Source organism: Rana temporaria, chromosome 3, assembly GCF_905171775.1.
Source record: "Rana temporaria chromosome 3, aRanTem1.1, whole genome shotgun sequence".
Classification (NCBI taxonomy): domain Eukaryota; kingdom Metazoa; phylum Chordata; class Amphibia; order Anura; family Ranidae; genus Rana; species Rana temporaria.
In genome coordinates, this window is record NC_053491.1 from 358,268,587 (window position 1) to 358,291,258 (window position 22,672).

Sequence of the window (22,672 nt, forward strand, 5' to 3'; positions counted from 1 at the left end):
CGCAAGCAGTGGGGTAACAGAGCTGACGCATTTCACATCGATAACCGATGCTTACTCATAGCATCCAAGTAAGTTTTATTTTAAAAGATTTCACACAAGACAAACAAAATAAAACAGTAAATTAATCTTTGCCATCCAGGCACTAACTAAACAGTACAGGTTCCTCCCTGTCAGGTGAAGGGCTTCTCTCAGTCACCTACAAAAATAAATTTCCACACACAGCTCTCTGAGGCAGTTTTCCTGAGTCCCAGGCCAGAGCACTCTTGTTCAACGGTCCTTTATTTAACCTACCCGCTGCTGGTCAAAAATGGGAAGCATTTTTTTTCCTTCCCCTCTTTTTTTCCTCTTTATTTTGTTTTTCTGTGTAGCTATCTGCCTGTAGAGGCAAAACCAAGACTCAATCTTGGAAAGGAAAAAGAGAAATGGTGTTTATTTAGTTATAGATTGTTATTAGAAGATAGTTGAATTATTCTTCAAGATTAGATAATGACTATGAAAAACAGCAAATAGTGACAAGGGGGGGGGGGGTGTAATGGCGCTTGCAACAGGATCTAATTAAAACTAAATATCAATAACGATTTCCATAATGTGAATAAGTTGTCAGGAAAATGTGCTCCACTGGTTCCTGTGTAAAATATGTTCCACTCTTGAATAAAATCATATACCCACCCAACATTAACTGAGTAATGTGGAGAGTAATAAGAATGGATAAATGATGATAAAAAAGACAAATGTGCCAGTGACCCGCACAATATTAATAGCGAGTGATCTGGAATCGTTCAGATAAAATTAACAAGCAGTAGCTATCTTCATAAACATATATAGTGAAAATATGCAAATGAGCTCAAACCAATAGTGCAATAAATGAATAATATCCATAAAAGTGAAAAAAAACATCAAAAAGTGGAAGAAATATAAATAATAAAATTCCAATCCATGCATAAAAGTGAAAAAAATTTCAATCCATAAATGACTGCAGTGAAAAATGTCCCATATAATTCACCAAGGAATTAAAAAAAAAAAAAAAAAAAATCAATCAAGAAATGTCAATATATAAAAAAATATATATAACAATATATATATATATATATATATATATATATATATATATATATATATATATATATATATATATATATATATATATATATATATAAAGAAACGTGTCCAGTGCAATAATAACGTGAAAATGAAAAACAATCCAATCCAATAGTCAGGAACGCAATATCAAGCAAAGAATATAAAGTGCATCTGTGCTTCACTTCTATTTAAATAGTACTAATTATGATAAGGACAAGAAATATAATTGTTGTGATATAACAGTATGAGCCTCTTCATGATATAATTGTAACACTGTTTCTATGTGTAAAAATAAAGAAAAAAAAATGGGAAGCAAAACCCAGCTTGGATTCCACACAGCCAAGGTGACCTGGAAAACATGTATCAAATGCACCCTAGTTTCTCACATTTGAAAGCATATGAGATGAAAAATACCATCCCTTAACCACCTTAAAGCGGGGGTTCACCCTTAGAGGGCACTTTTCCCCCTTAGATTCCTGCTCGTTATTACTAGGGGAATCGGCTATTTATTTTAAAATATGTGCAGTACTTACCCGTTTACGAGACGCATCCTCTCCGTCGCTTCCGGGTATGGGCTTCGGGAATGGGCGTTCCTTCTTGATTGACAGGTTTCCGAGAGGCTTCCGACGGTCGCATCCATCGCGTCACGATTTTCCGAAAGAAGCCGAACGTCGGTGCGCAGGCGCAGTATAGAGCCGCACCGACGTTCGGCTTCTTTCGGCTACGAGTGACGCGATGGATGCGACCGTCGGAAGCCTCTCGGAAGAATGTCAATCAAGAAGGAACGCCCGCTCCCGAAGACCCATACCCGGAAGCGACGGAAGAAGATGCAGCTCGAAAACGGGTAAGTACTGCACATATTTTAATATAAATAGCCGATTCCCCTAGACCGAACGAGCAGGAAGCTAAGGGGAGATTTTTTTTTTTTTTTTAAATGGGTGAACTCCCGCTTTAATGTTATGTCACAATATGTTACATATTATGGGTATTAAAATTAATCTTTACATCAAAGTGCGAAAAATTCACCAAAAAGTACTCAAAGAAATACTCAAAAAATAATCATAAAATACTCAAATGTCGATATCAGTATATGAAAATCGAAATCAAAAAAGTTACAATGTTGTAGCCAAAAGTGTATTTTAAAAAAAAGTTGTTACTGCTTCCTGGGTCCCTGTTGAAGAATTTCCTCTAACTCCTCGTTCCAGCAACTGTGGTCGCTGAGACAGAAAGAGTATGGCCACAGCAAAAATAACAAAATAACTCACAGAAGTCGCATTTCTCCCCCACCTTATCCAAAAACATTTAGGCTGCAATCTCAATGCCTAGATTTCAAGGTCATCCATACCCCGAGGCCAGCTATATTAGTGATTTGTTGACATTGGAGTCCTTCGTTAACTCTTCCATAATGTGATTATTTTTTACAGCCAAGCCTGATCCCCCTCAAGAACTAGATATTAACAACACAAAAGATCACAAACATGTTTCCATACACTGGAAGTACCCAAAAACCTGGTGTAACCGCCATTCATTTTTCCCACTCATCTTCAATGTTCAGATAAAAAAGGATGAAAAAACCACAGAGGTAAGCTGATATTATCTCTAAGAAAAGAATTCAAATGGTTATTTTTTTAAGTACAATGTGCAACTGTGCTTAAGAATAAAAAATTAAGCAGCACAACAAGGGCGTGGTTTAGGGTGTGGTTGTTTATAGGGGGGTGCTTTACATTGCCAATAGGCTCCCAATATATAAATCCACCACCGATAATAGGTCAAGATTGTCAATCACAGCAATTGCAACAAAACAATAATGGCCTTTTCTATTTTTGTAATTATTTCCTCCCATTAACTGACTTTAATTGCCCTTTTACACGCAAGCTTGTAAAATAGGCAGGTGGCAGCCTTTTATATGATAGAATGCTTCTACGTATAATACAGAAATGCTGAGTACTTGAATGGGAAATAAAGTGAGAAAATCTATAGTAAAAAAGAAACCAAGAACTAATGTAAATATGCTTCTTTGTAAAATATTATACACTTCACGAAATAGAAGAATGTACTGAGCAAGTTTAGTTATGTTTAGAAGCGTGTTTCTGTAGCAGAAATTACCGGTTTCCTTGTGCCTCAAGGGTATTTGGAAATGTAGATTGCACAGAACTTCCTGGAAACTTATAACAGTCAGGGCAGGAAAGAGTCAAACCATTGTTTTGTGGTACGTTACGTATATACTGTATATGTTATTGTAATAGCACATCAAAGCTGTTCTTTTTTTAGCTTTAGCATACCGTGAAAACCTGTTTGAATTATTCTAGTGGTTATTTATAGGTACAGAAAATGCTCACCTTATACCGACTGAGGGCTCACTTACTACAATGTTTTATTTTAAGTGATAACATCTTGGTGCTGGTAGATCAGTACAGAAAGCAATGCTCAAATTAAAGTCCCACTCACAGTAACCCCTCCTAAAATCCTAACACCTGCCCTGTAATTCTAACCCTACCCCTCCCTGCAACCCTAACTACAACCCTCCTATGTTCTTCTCTACACTAACCTTCCCTGTAACTGTAATACCTAGTACACATGATCGGTTTTCCCGACGGTCAAAAGATTTCCGGGAAACCGGCTCAGTCCCTTTTCCCCTGTACACACGGCTGGTTTTCCTGACAGGAAAACTGCCAGCAGGACTTTAGTCGAGAAAACCGGCCATGTGTATCTCCCTCGCAGTGTTTCCCATAGGAAAACTGCGGGAAAAAACCCCCGTGAACACTAACCTTTTCTGTAACTCTCACATCCACCTTCCCTGTAGCTCTAAAATAAATCCTCACTGTTACCCAAATATTAACCCCTCCTGTAACTCTAACACTAACCTTCCCTGTAACCGTAACATTAACCTTCCCTATAACACTTACACTAATCCTCCTTAAAACCCTAAAATTAACCTTACCTGTAACTCTAACATTAACTTTCCCTGTAGCTCTAACAAAAACCCTAACACTAACCTTCCCTGTAACCCTAACACTAATTGTCCCTGTAACCCTAACACTAACTCTTTCTGTTACCCTAACCTTCCCTGTAACCCTAACATTAACCTTCACCGAAACTCTAACGCTAACCCTCCCTGTAACCCTAATGCCCTGTACACACGATCGGTCAATCCGATGAGAACGGTCTGATGGATTTTTCCATCAGTTAACCGATGAAGCTGACTGATGGTCAGTCGTGCCTACCCACCATCAGTTAAAAAAACGATCGTGTCAGAATGCGGTGACGTAAAAGACAACGACGTGCTGAAAAAAATTAAGTTCAATCCTTTCAAATTTTTTAACCGATGGATAAATAACTGATGGGGCCCACACACGATCGGTTTGGTCTGATGAAAATGGTCCATCAGACTGTTCTCATCGGATTGACAGATCGTGTGTACGTAGCATAACACTAACTCTCCCTGTAACCCTAACACTAACTTTCCTTGTAACTGTAACACTAGCCCTCCCTGAAATCCCAATAATATCTTTCCCTTTAACCTTAATATTACCTTCCCTGTTCCCTTAACACTTGCCCCCACTGTAACCCCAATACAAACCCTCCCTGCAACTCTGTCCTTTTTTTAACTCTAAAGCCCTGTACACACGATCGGATATCTGATGGAATCTAATCCAATGGATTCTTTCGTCGGATATCCGATGAAGCTGACTTTTATCAGTCTTGCCTACACACCATCGGTCAAAAATTCGCCTGTGTCCAAACGCTGTGACATAAAACACTACGAAGTGCTGAGAAAAATGAAGCCCGATGCTTCTGAGCATGAGTCGACTTGATTCTGAGCATGCGTGGATTTTTGACCGATGGACTTCCACACAGACGATAATTTTTTTCAATCAGTTTTTTATCCATAGGAAATTTTTAAAACATGTATTTTTTCACCGATGAAAAACAAACCGACGGGGCCCACACACGATCGGTTTGTTTGATGAAAACGGTCCATCGGTCCGTTTTCATCAGACAAACAGATCGTGTGTACAGGGCTTAACAATAACCTTCTCAATAACTCTCACACCTCCACCCTCCCTGTAGCTTTTTAACAAATCCTTGCTATAACCCAAATACCAACCCTTCCTGTTACTATAACACTAACTTTCCCTGTAGATGTTCAGCACATTGGTCACGTAGCTGGGCTGTCCAATGAGCACTTTCCATTGTGAGGATCATGATGAAAACTCAAAGATGGGGCTGTGTATTGCAGTGTACATGGAACTCTACATTATCAGCAGTGGCGGTGCGTCCATAGAGGGCACCGGAGCGCCGCCCCTCTTGCTCTCGCACCGCCACTGACTTACAATACATAGATTCATGCATTGCATGAATCTATGTATTGTTGCCGCTGCCACTGACTATTCAGATGGCCGGCCGGATGGTGAGCGCCGGCCATCTGAATAACAGCAGCTGGTTGGCTGTGTAGAAGTGCCTATCAGAGCCGGTGGCTGTATTCGGCTTCCAGATACTTATCTAAGGAACGTACGGGGGGTGCGTTCCTTGGATAAGACTGACAGGCGTCTCAGCCAATCAGGTTCACCTCTTCTGGTTACCGGTAACCTGATTGGCTGAAGCGTCATCAAGAGCGGTAGAGAACATCGAGGGACGTGGAAGAAGATTGGCCAACCCCAGAAAGGTAAGTGTCGGGCGGGGGAGGGGTATTTTACAGGGCACAGCAGCGACAATTGGCACAGTGACAGTGGCGACAATGGGCACAGTGGCGACAATGGGCACAGTGGCATCAATTGGCACAGTGGCGACAATAGGCACAGTGGCGACATGTGGCACAGTGACAGTGGCATCAATTGGCACAGTGGCGACAATGGGCACAGTGGCGACAATTAAAGGGCACAGTGACATCAATTGGCACAGTGGCGACAATTAAAGGGCACAGTGGCGACAATTAAAGGGCACAGTGGCACAGTGGCGACAATTAGCACAGTGGCGACAATTGATGGGCACAGTGGCTGCGTTTGATGGCATGGCACAGTGGCTGCGTTTGATGGCATGGCACAGTGGTGACAATTGATGGCCCAGTGGCTGCATTTGATGGCATGGCACAGTGGCGACAATTGATGGGCACAGTGGCTGCGTTTGATGGCATGGCACAGTGGCTGCATTTGATGGCATGGCACAGTGGTGACAATTGATGGCACAGTGGCTTCATTTGATGGCATGGCACAGTGACTGCGTTTGATGGCATGGCACAGTGGTGACAATTGATGGCACAGTGGCTGCATTTGATGGGCCCAGTGGCTGCATTTGATGGGCACAGTGGCTGCATTTAATGGGCACAGTGAGGCTGCAATTGTTTTTTTTCCGTTTGCGCCCCCCCCCCCCCCCCAAAATTTTGAGCACCAGCCGCCACTGATTATCAGCATGGGGCATCATAGCCGTTATGTGCAGCAGGGTCCGGAGTGGTGGCTCGGGATATTTAGAGTTCGCTTACCTTTTCATTTTTGTGAAAAGGTGAACTTACCCTTTACACCCAGATGCTAATGTATGCAAACGATTTTCTTTCCTTGATTTCTTGATTTTCAGCTAGTTATCTGACCAGTAACAAACCTAATGTCTTAGGATATCTTCTCCATCTATGGAAGAGCAAATAAAATCTGGAAATGGTACCGTTAGATGAACTAGCAGACTTAGATGGATTTTACATAAGTGACTAACAAATTAAAGCGACAGTAAAGCTTACCTGTAGGTAAAATTAATATCTGCTCAACGTGCACCGTTTAGGCATGCTTGTGCCATTTTCTGATAGTGATGTGCCGTTGCCTGACACACACACGCATGCATGGGAGTGACATCACCACAGCTCAGCCATTCAATTTTCCAGATACCTTGAACCCAGTAGGAAGTTCAGGTGAAGATGAAAGACTTGTCAGCGGTGACAATGCACCATTGGAGGGCTTCATTCTAAGGTATATATTTCATAATGTTCTAGTATGTGATGCATACTAATACATTATGCAATTGCCTTGCAGGGGATTTTTTTTTTTTAATGCCGCAGTTTACTTCCGCTTTAAGACTTAACTCAAGCTAATGCTTTTAAGCCCCTAAATAAATACAAAAAAAAACTGGCCAATGTAAGCATCCCTGTCAGTGTTAAATGGCTTGTTTCAACCCTCCATCCTCCACTTTTGCTGGGCAGACTGGGGTGAGTCAAAAAACTGTGTTAATGTCAGTAACTGACTGCATCAAATATGTCATTTTGGATTTTGGATTTTAGTACTTTAATGTCTCAACAAAAAAATAAGTATGTGCTATAAAGTAAATGCCACTTCTTTTTGACAATTTAGCATCAAACTGACCATACCACCTTTAAGTTGGAGGACAAACACATTGAATCCTTCTGTGTCCAAGCTAAAGACAAGTTCTTCAACTCATCCTGGAGCGAATGGTCATGTTACAAGTAGGTAAGATATCCTATGTACTACATTGACTGCACAAGATACGTATGTTTTGGTAAACTTTTTGTGACTCTCATAGTAAGAATTGGGGAAGTAACAGCAAGTATTCCTACAGAAACCCCTATAGGAGGCCTTGGCTCTTGGGCTTTGATCCTAAAGTGAATCTGTGCTTTGCCCTACAAGGTTGGCTCCTGCAGCTGCTTGTACTTAAAGTGGATGTAAACCTGATTCATGAAATTTGAGCTGGGCACATATATCTGCAGTGTTTTCTTATCTCTCTTCAAAGCCCTAAGTCCTGTTGCTTTCTCCTTCTCTGTTCTTATGTTATCAGCCTGATAACTTCTGACAAGTTCTCTGACACATGTGATAAAACCAGCCTTAAATTTGTGTGAGGGCGGGTCCTATAAATAGATTAGCAAACAGCTGGTCAATTCACAGCACCACTTTGCAATTCTCTGCCTATGAGGATAGGGGTGTGTGCCTTTCCTACAATCAGCTGTCTCACAATGTATGGCAAGACTACCCTCCCCCTGCTGCAACAGGAAGAGAAAATTCTAACAGGACGTGTACTTTCTAAACAGTGTATAAAGTCGAACACAGCAGATATACAAGTAAAACTTATGTAGGAAGATTTTTTAATCTTTGTGTATCATCTAAAACTGTTCACTTCACTGGTTATATGTGAAGGGTTACATCCACTTCAGCCCCGGAGAATTTGGCTGCCCAATGACCGGGCAATTTTTTGTGATTTGGCACTGCGTCGCTTTAACTGACAATTGCGCGCGGGACATTGCACCAAACAAAATCTTTTCTGCGGTTTTTATTTTTTGCACTAAAAACAAAAAAAAGCGACAATATTGGAAAAAAAGCAATATTTTTAACTTTTTGCTATCAGAAATATCCCCCAAAAATATATATAAACATATTTTTTCCCTCAGTTTAGGCCAATATGTATTCTTCTACATATTTTTGGTAAAAAATCGCAATAAGCATATATTGATTGGTTTGCGCAAATGTTATAGTGTCTACAAAACAGGGGATAGTTTTATTGCATTTTTATTATAAACTTTTTTTTTTACTAGTAATGACGGCGATCAGCGATTTTTATTGTGATATTGCGGTGGACAAATGGGACACTTTTGACACTCTTTTGGGACCATTGTCATTTATACAGCAATCAGTGCTATAAAAATGCACTGATTACTGTGTAAATGACACTGGCAGGGAAGGGGGTTAACCAGTAGGGGGTGAGGAAGGGGTTAAGTGTGTCCTAGGGAGTGATTCTAACTGTGAGGGAGCTGGGTTACCAGTGACACAACAGTGATCACTGCTCTCGATCACAGGGAGCAGCAGATCACTGTCCTGTCACTAGGCAGAACAGGGAAATGCCTTGTTTACAAAGGCATCTCCCATTCTGCCTCCCCATGGGCAAGGTCACGGAGCTCACGGCGGGCACACGTTTGCGTCGGGCACACTCGCTAGGCGGCAGATTCAAAGCAACGTACCTGTACATTGCTTTGCCTGCCCGTGCAATTCTACCGACATATATGTACATGAGGTAGACCACAAGTGGTTAACCATCTCTTCACTCTCCAGCAAAATGCAATACCCAGTACTTCCAAGTATGAGGAAACGTGTGACAGGGCTTGGCAATTGGTTGCTCATTATTCACACTGTCACATTTGCACTTTGTTTATGGATCCGTTTTGTACTCTGGAAGAAGTGCTGCCTTGCACCACCTGGAGTAAACTCCTGATTGCTATCACACTGTGGTGAGCTGATTGTCCTTGGGTTCCTCCTTAACCCAGCGTAAGCTCCACATCACAAGCTAGAGCATATGCAGGGCCTCTTCTCCTCATTCATGTAAGTGAAAAGGGTGTTAGGAGGAGTAATTGGAAGGTAAGTATTAAGCAGGTACTTGGAAATAACGTGTTACATTGTAACTCCATTTACTTTCTTGCAGCTTCATAACTTTCCCTTGCTATTTGATCCAGCATGCCCTGCCTTAAATCAATGTAATTCTGCAACAGGTACGGGCGTGTAAAGAATGTAGGATGACTGCACTCCAGTTAAATTATAACTAAAGGCAATTTTTTTTTTTCATTTTGGATGGAGTGGAGAGGGAATAGAGCACCTTAGTTTTTATTGGTGTCTGTGCCCCCATTGAGGAGATTCACCCTCTCTATTTTTTCTGTTTACCATTATCATTGAAAGCAAAAGAAAATCTAAAATTTTGGGCTGTTCCCAGAAATGTAATAGAGGGGAAATCTTTCAATGGGCACACTAGTTCCGGTGATGTGAGGTTCCCAAGGAATTCCCTTAATTTGCAGGAATTTCTTCTCATTTCCTGTTTGGCTATGGGACAGGAAGTAAAGGGAAATCTCTGCAATGGGACTCAGTTGGTGGGTGGGGTGGGGTGGGCAATCTGACAACGGTTATAACCCTCCCTTGCTCTATCCAAAATTAAAAGTTTTGCCTATAGTTCTACTATTATCCACTTCATTATAGAATATCCATAAAATAAAGTACAATGAAAAAATAAATAAAAATAAAGTACAATGCAGCAAGAGAAATGAGGCCACCACTCTCTTACTCCATTGTATTTGTTATTTTGGATATATAAAACAAAAGGAAGTGTACATTACTGGAATGCAGTCATCCTCCATTCTTTACTTCAAGCTTACACCCAGTTAGCATAGATAACTTGCCACAAATTTGTGGCAGTGTTGAACTGAAAGTCTGCTAACTTGCCACACATTTTTACTAGCCATGTGTACACTTGCAGAGCACTTGAAGCACAAGTTCTAGTTGACACTTTTTCAAATTGTAGAAAATTTACATAGCAAGTCTCTAGCAAGAGCAAAGTTTCAGTGGTGAGTCTACAGCAAGAGCTCTACAAGTCTACAGCATGAAAATTCAGCCACAGTGACCCCCTGTGGTGGGATGACTATTGCACGACATAACTGAACCAGAACTTGCAGCAGACTTGCAGAATGTTTGCAAAGAAACTTGATCTGGTGACTTGTTGCAATTGTACAACAAGCTTGTGAAGTCTGGCAATAGCTTAGCAAGTAATTTTCAAACTTGTAGCACAATTGCTTGCCATCTGGGAAGTTGTGTGCTGGACTCATACCCGGAGTTTGGGCAGATGTAAGTGGATCGACCGGGAGTGTTATTGCATAGTGTATGTTGGGTACAGCCAAGTGTTTCTTTTCAGCTGCTGATAATATGGCTGTACAAATCAATGACAGGCTGACAGTTTATGCTGCTGTCTGCAGCTTTTTGCATGTAATCGCACATGGAGTAATTACCTGAAGTTAGGGATGGCTGCACACACCTAGGTGCAGACAGTTTACTTCCAAGGAAGCGCATCCTCCCTAACCGCAGGTAATTGTCAAGTGTGCATGAGAATAGCTGTGGATAATTATGGAAGGTGTTAGCCTGTCATTGACTTGTTCACTCTTACTATCCGTGGCTGAACAGAAACATATGGCCATATCTACTGCAGAAATACTCGGAGCAGTGTACAGTCCTAATGGTCTGTGTGCATGAGCCTTTAAAATGGTTTCTGGATGGGAGGTTCTGCCATCATTATAACTACCGTAATTTTTGCGTCGTAAAAAAAGAAACTGCAATGAGAGTAGCTCACCAAAAATGAAAGTGCTGTTTCAGGGGAGGCCTGAAATTTGAACTGTATCCCTGTGCAGACTACTAGAAAAAGCACACAAACAGAAAATGAAATTATTGGGGAGATTCTATACATTTCCATGTTGCAAAAAAAAAACATTTTTTTTTAAATAGTTTAGAAAATGAAAAAGGGCGCAATTTGAAATTGAAAGGATTTTGTAATGGGTGCCAATCTCTGGGCTCCCATCGTCAAGCAAACCAATCAAGGGGCAAGTACAGGCATTAACAGCAGCCAACCAAATTTTGGGGTAGCAGAGGATGTCTTCTGATTGGTCGCTTCAGCAGTTATGGCTTGAGGTTTGCTCTTGCACAGCTTTATAAAAAAAAAAAAAAATTCAAAACAAATTGTCAGTGAAGATACAAAAATAGAGCTTATGAAAACAATTGTCTTTTTAATTCACAGTTTGAAAAATAAAAGTAATAAGAATGAAAAGAAGAAGGGAGAAAAACATAAAGGAATAAAAGAAAAAAAGAAAAAGAAGAAGAAAAAGGATAAGAAGCTATAGACCTCTCTTGCGTATACTACAGTACTTACCGCACATGCCATTCAGACAAGCTTGTGCCTTCTGCCTCTACAGCCTGATCAGTCTTCAATGACAATAGGCCAGCAGGTTTTCACTTTTGTGTATTGCTTTACTTCCATCTGTTCCTGTGATTGTGTTTGTTTATTTATGTTCTGATAAGATTGAAGAATCTGTTTTCTTTGCTTCTAATATCAAACTGGGTGTCATGTGTTAACCGTGATAGGAAGAAATAGTTGGTGTTGTTTACAGCAGCCAATCGTATTCTAGCTTTCCTTTTTCTACATCAAGCTAGTACACTTTCCCTTTTCAAACTGACCACACTAGGCATGGGAGCACATCCATCCCATTGTGGTCAGTTTTCTGGATGCATGCCTGTCGTCCAATGACCAAGACTTGTGCTGACACCCCCCCCCCTCCACAGCCAAGAAGATCAGTGTACTGCTGAATCCTTTAGGCAACTGAGAATAGCGATTGTGTGATCACTTATATAAAAAAAAAACAATTAAAAAAATTAAGTATTTATATATATATATATTTTTATATAAACAAATATGTTTTGCCTTTCATTTCTATTTTTAATTAAAGTTGTTTTACAAGGTAAGAGTTCACATACCCTTTAAGGTCATGTTGGCATTAACAGGGGTATATAACTTATTACTTTGAAGTCGTCATAACTGCACCCAAAATATTTAGCATGTCAGATGTTCCCTTTTCTATAAGAAAAAGCGATTGAACTTTTACCATGTCTGTTTTTATTGCCTAAAATAGCTTTATGATTTTGTCCTTTTAGCTCAAAATGAGGCATCTGCTTGTATTTGGCTAGTCGTAGAGAATGAAAGCAAGCATCTGATTGGCTATTATTTTCAACCCCAATATGCTTCTCTTTGTTCAGATTTTAGTTTGCTTATAGATTTTCTGGTCATTTCAATATACAAACATGAGGGTAGTAGTATTTATACTCTATATAGTAATATTTTTATACTAGTCTTAAAGTTTTGGGTCAGTTTTAACAAAAACTTTATTGTAACATATTTTATTTCTAGCTAAAAGCTTAAGTTTAGTCTTATTTTCTATCAGTACCAGGGTACATTGAATGAGAAGTGTCCCTTGTGCTGTTGTGGTAACTGCTCTGTTTGTTGAAGTCCAAACTCATCTGCCCCCCCCCCCCCCACGCACACACACACGCCCCCTGCTCCTTTTATAACATTTGTACTATCTCTTCCCACAATAAAAAATGCTCTAAGAAAGAAGGACGAGCGGATGACTGAAAGGTCCTTTCATTCAGCTGCCTATCCTAATTTCATAGAGTGCTTTTTAGTGCAGGAAGCCATATAAATGAAGGAGGGGGCAGAAAGGATGGGCATAGTCGGCACTTTTGATGAATGCCTGTGCAGGTCCAGCAGCTCCTATTAACCCTGGAACACCAGAAGATCATGAGTGCAGCATATGCAAAGGCGCAGATGACTTCACCAAACAGAGCAGCCACCAGCACAAGAGACACTTCTCATTCAATGTAAGTACCCTCCCTTGTGTAGATTAAAAAAAAATGAACTACAAATAACTAAACTTAAGCTTTAAAGCAAAGGTGTTATAAAATCATTGTGGTGCAGTATGTTGAAAAAAAGCGGCAGGCGTGTTCTTTGTTATATCCATGCAGAGGTTAAAACGCTTCACCATTATATGTGCATTGAAATGTGAAAACAAAATTGTGAACGCATACGCAACTATACAACCATACATTAACATCTTATCATGCCATTAAGCATCCCAGTCGCCAAGTTTTGGACAATGATCCAAAACACACTGCAAAGGCAACCCAGAAGCTTTTGAAGGAAAATAAGTGGAATATTCTGTAATGGCTGAGTCAATCACCTGATCTCAACCCAATTTTTGCATGCATTTCACTTGTTGAAGGCAAAACTAAAAGCAGAAAGACCCACAAACAAAGAACAACTAAAGAAAGCTGCCGTACAGGTTTAGGAGATATTCCTTATACCTACAGGTAAGCCTTATTATACATGTATCTGCACCCTCTCCCCCCTGAAAGGTGCCAAATGTGACACCGGAGGGGGGGAGGGTTCCGAAAAGCGGAGGTTCACTTTTTGTGTGGACTTCCACTTTAAGGATTGTTTAATGCATGATACTATGTTCATGTATGGTTGTATAGGTGCGTATGCATTCACGATTTTGCTTTGAATTTTAGTGCACATATAATGGTGAAGCGCTTTAACCTCTGTATGGATATATTATTATTATTATTGTTATTATACAGGATTTATATAACGCTGACAGTTTACATAGCACTTTACAACTCGAGGGTGGACAATACAAATACAAAACACTGTATTACAGTAGGAATCAGAGAGCCCTGCTCATTAGACCTTTCAGGAATGCTATCTCTTCTCATACAGTGGTATTTGGGGGCATAGTCTGTGCGACTGATACATTTTGGTAGGTTGCTCTTATGGGAATGTCACAGCTCACTTTTTAAAAATAGTGACGCTTTATGCTGGGTTCACACCATTGCGAATTGGATGCCGAATCCCCACATCCAATTCGCAATAGCAGGAGGTTTTGACCGGCTCTCTATGGAGCTGGTTCACATATCTCAACAGCATTCCAGTGCATTTTGCAGAAACTTTTGGTCTTTTGGTTCAATTTCAGGTGCAAATTCAGCCCAAAATTCCGTCCGAAATGGGACCTGAAATTGTGAACCAGCATGCACCGGACCACTGCTGTAAGACAGATCCGTCTTAGATGTGATCCGAGCCTTAAGGAGTACCTATGCAAAATGGCCCATCTTTTCAAGTTAGGGTGCCCAAACACATTGACACAGCAGGAAATGGGTAGAGGAAAGCTGTTGTTGAGTGGTAGCTTAATAGCAATTGCTATATACAGAAGGATAACTAGAGTAGGTATAACATTGCTTGTCTTCTACCAAAACTCAGTTAAAATGTAAGGGAGAAGTTCTCCTTTAGGTTTATTTTCTACATAAAGAACACCTGAAGCCCAAAGATAATCATAGAACTTTTTCAAAGTGTTTTTATATTTGTCATTATTTTGGCACTGGACTTATACCATATATTTTCTTACAAACAGAGCTGGTCTCTATAACTTACCGTATGCTTTATTTAGCTGACAATCTTACTTAATTTTATTTGATACCACTGCAGAATATATGAACTTTGAGAGATGTTCGTTATTCCTTTATTTTTTTACTGTTTCCAATATTTTTTTTATAAAGTATTCATTTTTGAAAACGTAATAAAATGTTATTTTTAGCAAGTAAACGTGTTATTCGTTTTTGTTTCTTTTTTCTTTCTTTAAAGCTGACCTTCAGACCTTCTTTCAGTCTGACACAGTTGTAAAGGCTCCTCTCCTGTACTGAATATGTTCTCTCTGATTTCAGTGTTTGAAGTTACATTAATCAAAAATGTAAAATAGTAGGATTGTCACCAGGACAGGAGGTGAAGGGTCACTATTTCTCTGATTTCTGGAACTGGTATCCCCACTGGAGGATTTCCCTTTACCAGTAACGATTGTACAATTTTGGATTTCCTACCAACCTCTGATAATGGTCGCCAACATAAATAGGGAGGGAGAATCTCACCAACAGGAACACAGCAACAAAAACCTGTCCTGCCCCCCCTCCCCCCAACTCCCATGTCACAGTTTTTGATTGACAGCAGTGGGAGCCAATGGCATCTGCTGCTATCAATCTGTCCAATGAGGAGAGCGACAGCAGCTGGAGCCACTGCACTCATGCACAACGCTGGATTGGATTGGGCTCAGGTAACAAAAGGGGGGGTCTGGGGGGGCCTGCAGCACAGAAGGTTTTTGTAACGGCACCCCTAATACAAAAGGGGTTAAAGCCGGTTAGGATATTCCCTTTCCGAACACAAGGCAGCTACCGACACTCCACAGTCAGGCGAACGAGACCCATAAGAATAATTCCCCCCATTAACGAGACACAGCTCTGTTTGAGGTTCAAGCAGGAATGACTTTATTGAAAGGAAACAGTCCTTTTTTATACACTTGAGAATACTGAACAATGACCCGGATCCACCCACAACATCACACAATGGTTACCTAACAAGCCCCTAATACACATCTTTCTCAATACATCTCTTAGCAGACAAAATGACTCTGAGACCTGACCTAATTTACATGAGCTAATTAACTACAGCTGATGACTCATACACATGACCTTTACGTTTTCCAGACTGGCTGTCTGCTAACTTACAATACACATTATCATAAATACACCTTCACACAATTACAGGGTCAATTAGTACAAGACACAATTAGATGCAGAGCAGCCACACTAGAATGAGTCACTATTCTAATATGGCATATATCCTGGGAGATATTGTGAATAATCATTACTTTCCCATCTCAGATAGTCCAAGATATAATTTCTCAGTCATCCTATGCCCCTAGTGGTCATAGGATTATTTTAGACATAAGAGGGTCCGGTGAAGCTGAAGCAAGGGTATCTCATACATTTCAAGAACTTCTGGGTTCCATGGGCCCTCCCGTTACAGTTTTTCACCCTAAAACCCCTTTTACACTGGGGCGGTTTGGCAACTCAGCTGGAGTGCCCTTCCGTTCTGCGCATGTGTGGAAAATTTTCGACGGCGGGCACATATCGATAGAACGCCTTCTAGGGAGCTTGCTTTCATTGCATTGTCAGGGATGGATACATTTTGGAGAGATTAGTTCCACTTTAAGCTTGTGGCTATTTATCAAGCCATTACTAATACAGTTTACAGAACATGAGAACATTCAGGTACACATGTACATAAATAGCCATTTGTTTTCTAAGCGGTATAGTCAAGCGGCTAACGTTATTTCCCTAGTCCAGAAATATTACCTCTTCCTACACAAGTTTTCCATTGCCCCGCACATTCACTTTACTGTAGAGAACAATATTATATGTGTTGCAATGGCACTTAGCTGGAAAAAGAGAAGTGACAAAAATACAAAATGCCACCACACTCATGTCACAGTCATAAGATAAAGTTTATTAACTTCCTCACTTGCCAACAAAGACACATGAAAATAATTAATATATTTTGGCATTATGAGTTGTTTTTAACCATGCTATACCAAATATAGACCTTCACTAAGGATGATAAAGCCAAATACTTAAAGGTAACCTGTCAAGTCATACAAATATCAAAATTAGCAATAATGATAAGATGATAATATTCTATCACTGTGTATGCAGGACCCACACATTAGCTCTCTGGATCTCAGGTGCATTCTGTATAAGGCCCCGTACACACGATAGAATCTATCCGCAGATAAATCCCATCGAATGGGTTTCTGCGGATAGATTCTATGGTGTGTACACTCCGGCGGATATTTATCCGCGGATATTTCCGAATTCCAGCAGATAAATATTTGTCGACATGCACAGAATATCTATCTGCTGGAATCGGATCCCACGGATGGATCCGCTCGTCTGTACAGACTCACCGGATCCATCCGTCCAAAGGGATTCCCCGCACGCGTCGTAATGATTTGACGCATGCGTGGAATTCCTTATATGACAGCGTCGCGCCCGTCGCCGCGTCATAATAGCGGCGACGGCGCGACACGTCATCGCCAGAGGATTTAGGCGCGGATTTCAATGCGATGGTGTGTACACGCCATCGCATAGAAATCTGCTGAAATCCTCTCGTGTGTATGGGGCCTAAGGGTACTCCACTCCTACCAGTCATTGAATTAGGCCACATCCATCCTAGAGCTAAACTAAAACTTTTCCTTTTAGCAGCCAGTAGAGGCTTTTAAAAAGACATGTTGAATAGGCGACTTAGCCGGGTGGAAGGTTCTCAGCTTAGAGTCAGGCAAAAGTCGATGCCAGAGGAGGAAGAGAATGAAGAGGATCTGTGACGTCACTAGACCAAATACACAAAAAAATGTATGTATAGAGATATTTGTAAGGTGCAGGGATACTCCAGTAAAGAGTAAGGGGCAACAATAGGGAGGAAGGGAAATCAGAGTGCAGAGTTGTGCTCATAGGTGTGCACAGCCTATTGCATTAGGGTGTGCACCTTAAAGCTCAACACACATACATATATGTATGTATGTATATATATATATAACGATGGTGTCAGTAGGGCAGAGATTGGTGTCAATAGGGCAATGGATGGTATCAGCAGTATTTATTATTTTATTTTTTATTACTTTTTACAATTTTATTTTTCTATTTTACTATTTTTTTATGAGCCCTGGGGCTTTGCTGAAATGTCAGTTGTTTAAACAGGGGGAATCTGCGCCACACAGGGTGATCAGGGTGTTCCCAGGCACACCTGGCCCACCCGGCGTGCACGCCTATGGTTGTGCTAGAAGCTGGCAATACACTATAAAGTCTGATTCCACAATTAGTATCAAAAGGCTCTTGTACTGGTAGATCTAAAGGAGATTGTACAATCAGATTGTATAGCATATGGTCAGCCTTAACCACTTCAATACTGGCCCATAGTCATTTGACGTCCACAGATGGGATCTCCCATCCTGGGTGGACGTCATATGACATCATGGGCTTTGTGCAGTGATATCTGAATGATGCCTGCAGCTAGAGGCATCATTCAGATATCATTCTTTAGTGCCGGCGATTCTGTGCACCATAAGAATGATCATAGCGGCAGTTCCGCCGCTTGATCGATCTTATAGGCGGCGGGAGTGGACACCCTCCCCTCCCGCCACCATCCGTTGCTTCTCTGGGCTCTCCCGTGCTATCGGGGGCCCGGAGAAAGAATCGTCACGCCCGGGTACCCAAAAGTAAACAAAGCCACAGTTGCCTGGGATCAACAAGTGTCACCGAGATAGACAGTATGAGATATGAAAAATGACTCGGCAGTGACACCTGAAGGAACTCACCAGGAACAGCAGCAGCCACAAAATACAGCAAGAGAGGAGAATAGCAGAGAAGCTGGTAAGGTGACTGATACAATCTTTTCTTTCCCTCTCGTGTATGCTGTATGCTGTATGCTGCCATATCAAGTACTGTGAAGCAATCGTATGTAGAGTAAAGTAAAAAAACGGGCTAAATTCAGCAACATAAAAAAGGAGGACATTGGCTATTGGCCCCTATTGACTTTGGTAAGGGATCGCCCAAACAAAGGGGGGGGCCGTATGTAAAGGAGTTGCTCCCTGAGTACCCTAGGAAGCTCCCCGGGTATCCTCTATTCTCTGCCTAGCTGGACTTGGTACCCATAGAAGGACATCAAACGGGAAGAAAGTAGACAGAGGGAGGCTGGGTATATCCCAATTTACTCGAATTAATTGACTGTTACCTGACGGTATTTAACTGCTTATACCATAAAATAAAGGAGAATGGTGAAGAAGGCTACTAAAGGTAATACAATAACATCCTATTTAGTGGCCGAAGGCTCTGGTCAGGGGGCAGAGAGCCCAAAGAAAAAAGGGACCCTAGCCTCCCCAGTAAAAAATACTGCTGACCCAGAAGTATACCACGCCTTAGAGGAGACCCCGGGAATGAGTAAGGATAAAGGTAAAAAGGGTATAACACCTGGGGGTAAAGGGGTAAGCAAGGATCAGAAATCCCCAGAGAAACAGCAACAACCTGACTACCCCCCTGAAGGACCACAAGCCCCTCCTACCAAGCAAGATATGACAGATATGATGGAGATGATATCATGTTTAGAACGGACAGTGAAAGGGGAGATGGGAGCAACAAGGAAAGACATACAGAGTGTGTTACAGAGGGTAGAAGGTTTAGAAGAGCAACTGGAAGAGCACAAAAATGCAATTGATGAACTGAGAGGCCGTGCAGATAATGATTGGATAGAGATAAGAAACACACGATATAGATTGGAGGACCAAGAGAACCGCAGCAGGAGGAAGAACTTGCGGGTAAGGGGCCTCACGGAAGAGGTAAAGGATGGAGAACTTGGTAAGACTTTGCGGGAGATATTTAATAAAGCGCTTAAATGAGAGCCAACTGCCCAGATGCATTTTGTAAGGGTACACAGAATACAAAGGTCACATAATGCCCAGAGGGATTCACCAAGGGACACTATAGTAAGATTCCCAAAGTACAAGAAATTCAGTCTCATTGGACTATAAAGGTTCATTGCTGCTTATATTTTCAGACTTATCTCCAGAAACTTTGGCACGCAAAAGGGTACTGAAACCGGTGACGAACCATCTCCGGGAAAAAAATATTATCTACAGATGGGGGTTTCCTGCTTGTCTGTCGGTTAAAAATCAGGGGGTGTCGGCATATATTCGGTTCCCTGAAGATGTAGAGGAATTCTGCAATAAACTAAGGGCCAGATCCTCAAAAGAGATACGCAGGCGGATCTGCTGTTCCGCCTGCGTATCCCTGTTTCTATCTTTGGAACTGATCCACAGAATCAGTTTCCAATAGATAGGCAGAAGATCCGACATGTGTAAGGGATTTACACTGCCGGATCTTAGGATGCAGTACCGCATCCGCCGCTGGGGGCATTTCGAGTCGAAATGCCGCTTCGGGTATGCAAATTAGCACTTACGGAGATCCACAAAGCTTTTCAGCTTCGTTTTTACTCTGTAAGTTTTAAGTTGCATGTGTAAAATTAGGGCTGCTTTTACAAAGTGTAAACTGTTTACAGTACACCTTGTAAAAGTAGACCCTTCTTTCTCGCGACGCTGTTTTTTTTTTGCCCGCCGTAACTTTTTTTTTTTCCGACGCAACTTTTTTACCCGGCGCGATTCACAAAACTCTGCGTAACGTAAAACCGCGCAAAGCACGTCGGGAAAATGACGTCGGGAGCATGCGCAGTACGTCCGGCGCGGGAGCGCGCCTAATTAAAATGGGACTCGCCCCATTTGAATAGGAACGCCTTGCGCCGGCCGGATTTAAGTTACACAGCCGAAAATTTCTAGGTAAGTGCTTTGTGGATCGGGCACTTAGGTAGAAATTTTCCGGCAGTGTAACTTAAATGGGAATTTTTAAGTTACGGCGGCTGTTTGTGGATCTGGCCCTAAGTATACAACACATAAAGGTGGATAATTGGGAAAGAAGACCTCCGGAGTGGAAGAGGTGGAAGGACCAAGATTGGAACAGAGCGTAGTGCTTAGAATATAGGTCATGAGCTACAAGAAACTAAAGAATTCGAGAGACCATCCCCTCTTTTTTCCCCTTTTTTTTTTTTTTTTCTCTCGGGGATGCCCTTTTTGGCTGAATTTTTTTCTTTTTTTCTCTTAATTTTTTTGCCTTGGTTTTTGCCTTCCTCTGTTCCTCTCCTCCTCCCCTCCCCCTGCGGGGGCGGGGAGGGGGGGAACAGCGGGGGGAGATGATGGAAGTGCTAAAGTGTTAAGTGTTAAGTGTCATGTGGGTTCGGTCAGGTCTATGGGGGGGAGGGAGGAGGCATGGAGTAAATGTGTCCCCCCCCCCAGTCCGGGGGATATCCCTAATCAGGGGGATGGAAACCGGTTGAGGGGGGACAGGTTAAAGGCCCCAAGAAAGGCCCGCTCGGCAAGCCGCCTGGATGGGCGCGGATCGAGGGAGTCTAAACATTGTTGTACAATGTGCTTGGGGGTTGGGATGGGAGGAGGGAGGGGGGTATATGTGGTACATGTGGTCTCTAAAAAGTATGTTGATATTTAGGTCATGTCGGTTAAGATTGGTGGCCTTAGAATTGACCAGGAAATTCTCCTATGTCACGCAGAAGTCTGATTCGAGAATATGAAGAGAAAAGTTAGAAAATGGCTGCATTAAAAATTGCCACGTACAATGTACGGGGTCTAAACAACCCAAATAAGCGATATCAGATACTGCAGGATATGAGGAGACTCTCGGTCAATATAGTGTTTCTACAAGAAACCCATCTAAAAATAACATCTAAGACAAGATTAAAATCAAAAGATTTCCCTACTTGGTATCACAGTTACTCCCCGAACAAAAGATCAAAAGGTACCGCAATTGGATTTGATAGAAATACACACTTTATCCCAGAAGCTATAGAAATGGATCCTGAGGGAAGATACCTATTCATAAAAGGTTCTATGTTTAATCTGAAATATACATTAGCAAATGTGTACTGCCCTAATGTGAGATCGGCAGTATTTTTGTAGAAAATCCTGAACAAATTAGAAAGATTCAGAGAAGGCAAGGTGATCCTTACAGGAGATTTTAATTTTGTCTTTGACCCATCTTTGGATACCCAACCGGTATGATTGAGATCAGAGGGAAAATATCTTAGGGCAATTAAACAAAAACTTCACCAAATGGAATTAGTAGAAGCCTGGAGAATTTTACACCCAAGAGAGAAAGACTTTACATATTTTTCATCAGTCCACAGGTCATACTCAAGAATTGACCATATGATTTTAGATCATCGGTTATTAGAAGGACTGAGAAGTGTAGACATAAAATCCATAACGCTGTCAGACCATGCCCCAGTGGTGATGTCTCTAGATGTTGGGGAGGTCCCGCTGGAGCAGAAAACATGGAAAATAGATGAATCTCTCCTAAATAACATCAAGATAGCCGATGATCTGGAAAGGGATATGTGCCTATTCTTTCAGGAGAATGACATAGAAAATGTAGCGCCCTCAACGCTAAGGGAAACACACAAGGTATACATGAGAGGGAGGTTGATTGCTGAAAAAGTTAAAAGAAATTAAATTAGGCAGGCACAGAAGCAAAGGCTACTAGAAGAAATTTGGAGTCTAGAACAGCTACATAAAAGATCACAGGTAGAAGAGGTCTACAAATCATTAACTAGGAAGAGAGAGGACCTATGTAACCTATTAGAACAGGAAACTAAATGGGTATTCAATAAAATGAACAATAATTTTTATGCTTTGGGCAATAAACCAGGGAGATTCTTGGCAAGGACTATCAAACCAAGAAACTCACAAAATTTTATTCTAAAAATAAAAGATAAAAAGGGAGAACTGAGACACTATACGAAGGAAATA

General features: G+C 41.4%; 1 protein-coding gene across 1 annotated transcript in view; it reads left to right on the plus strand.

Annotated features, from left to right (window-relative positions):
* IL12B (interleukin 12B) overlaps positions 1-22,375 on the plus strand; it is a 37,341-nt gene extending 14,966 nt beyond the window's left edge. The window contains exons 6-9 of the mRNA XM_040341671.1: positions 2,505-2,662; positions 7,413-7,525; positions 19,075-19,658; positions 22,083-22,375. Of these exons, the coding sequence (XP_040197605.1) occupies positions 2,505-2,662; positions 7,413-7,525; positions 19,075-19,658; positions 22,083-22,375 (1,148 nt within the window). The remainder of the gene's footprint in view (positions 1-2,504; positions 2,663-7,412; positions 7,526-19,074; positions 19,659-22,082) is intronic.
* The last annotated feature ends 297 nt before the right edge of the window (positions 22,376-22,672 follow it).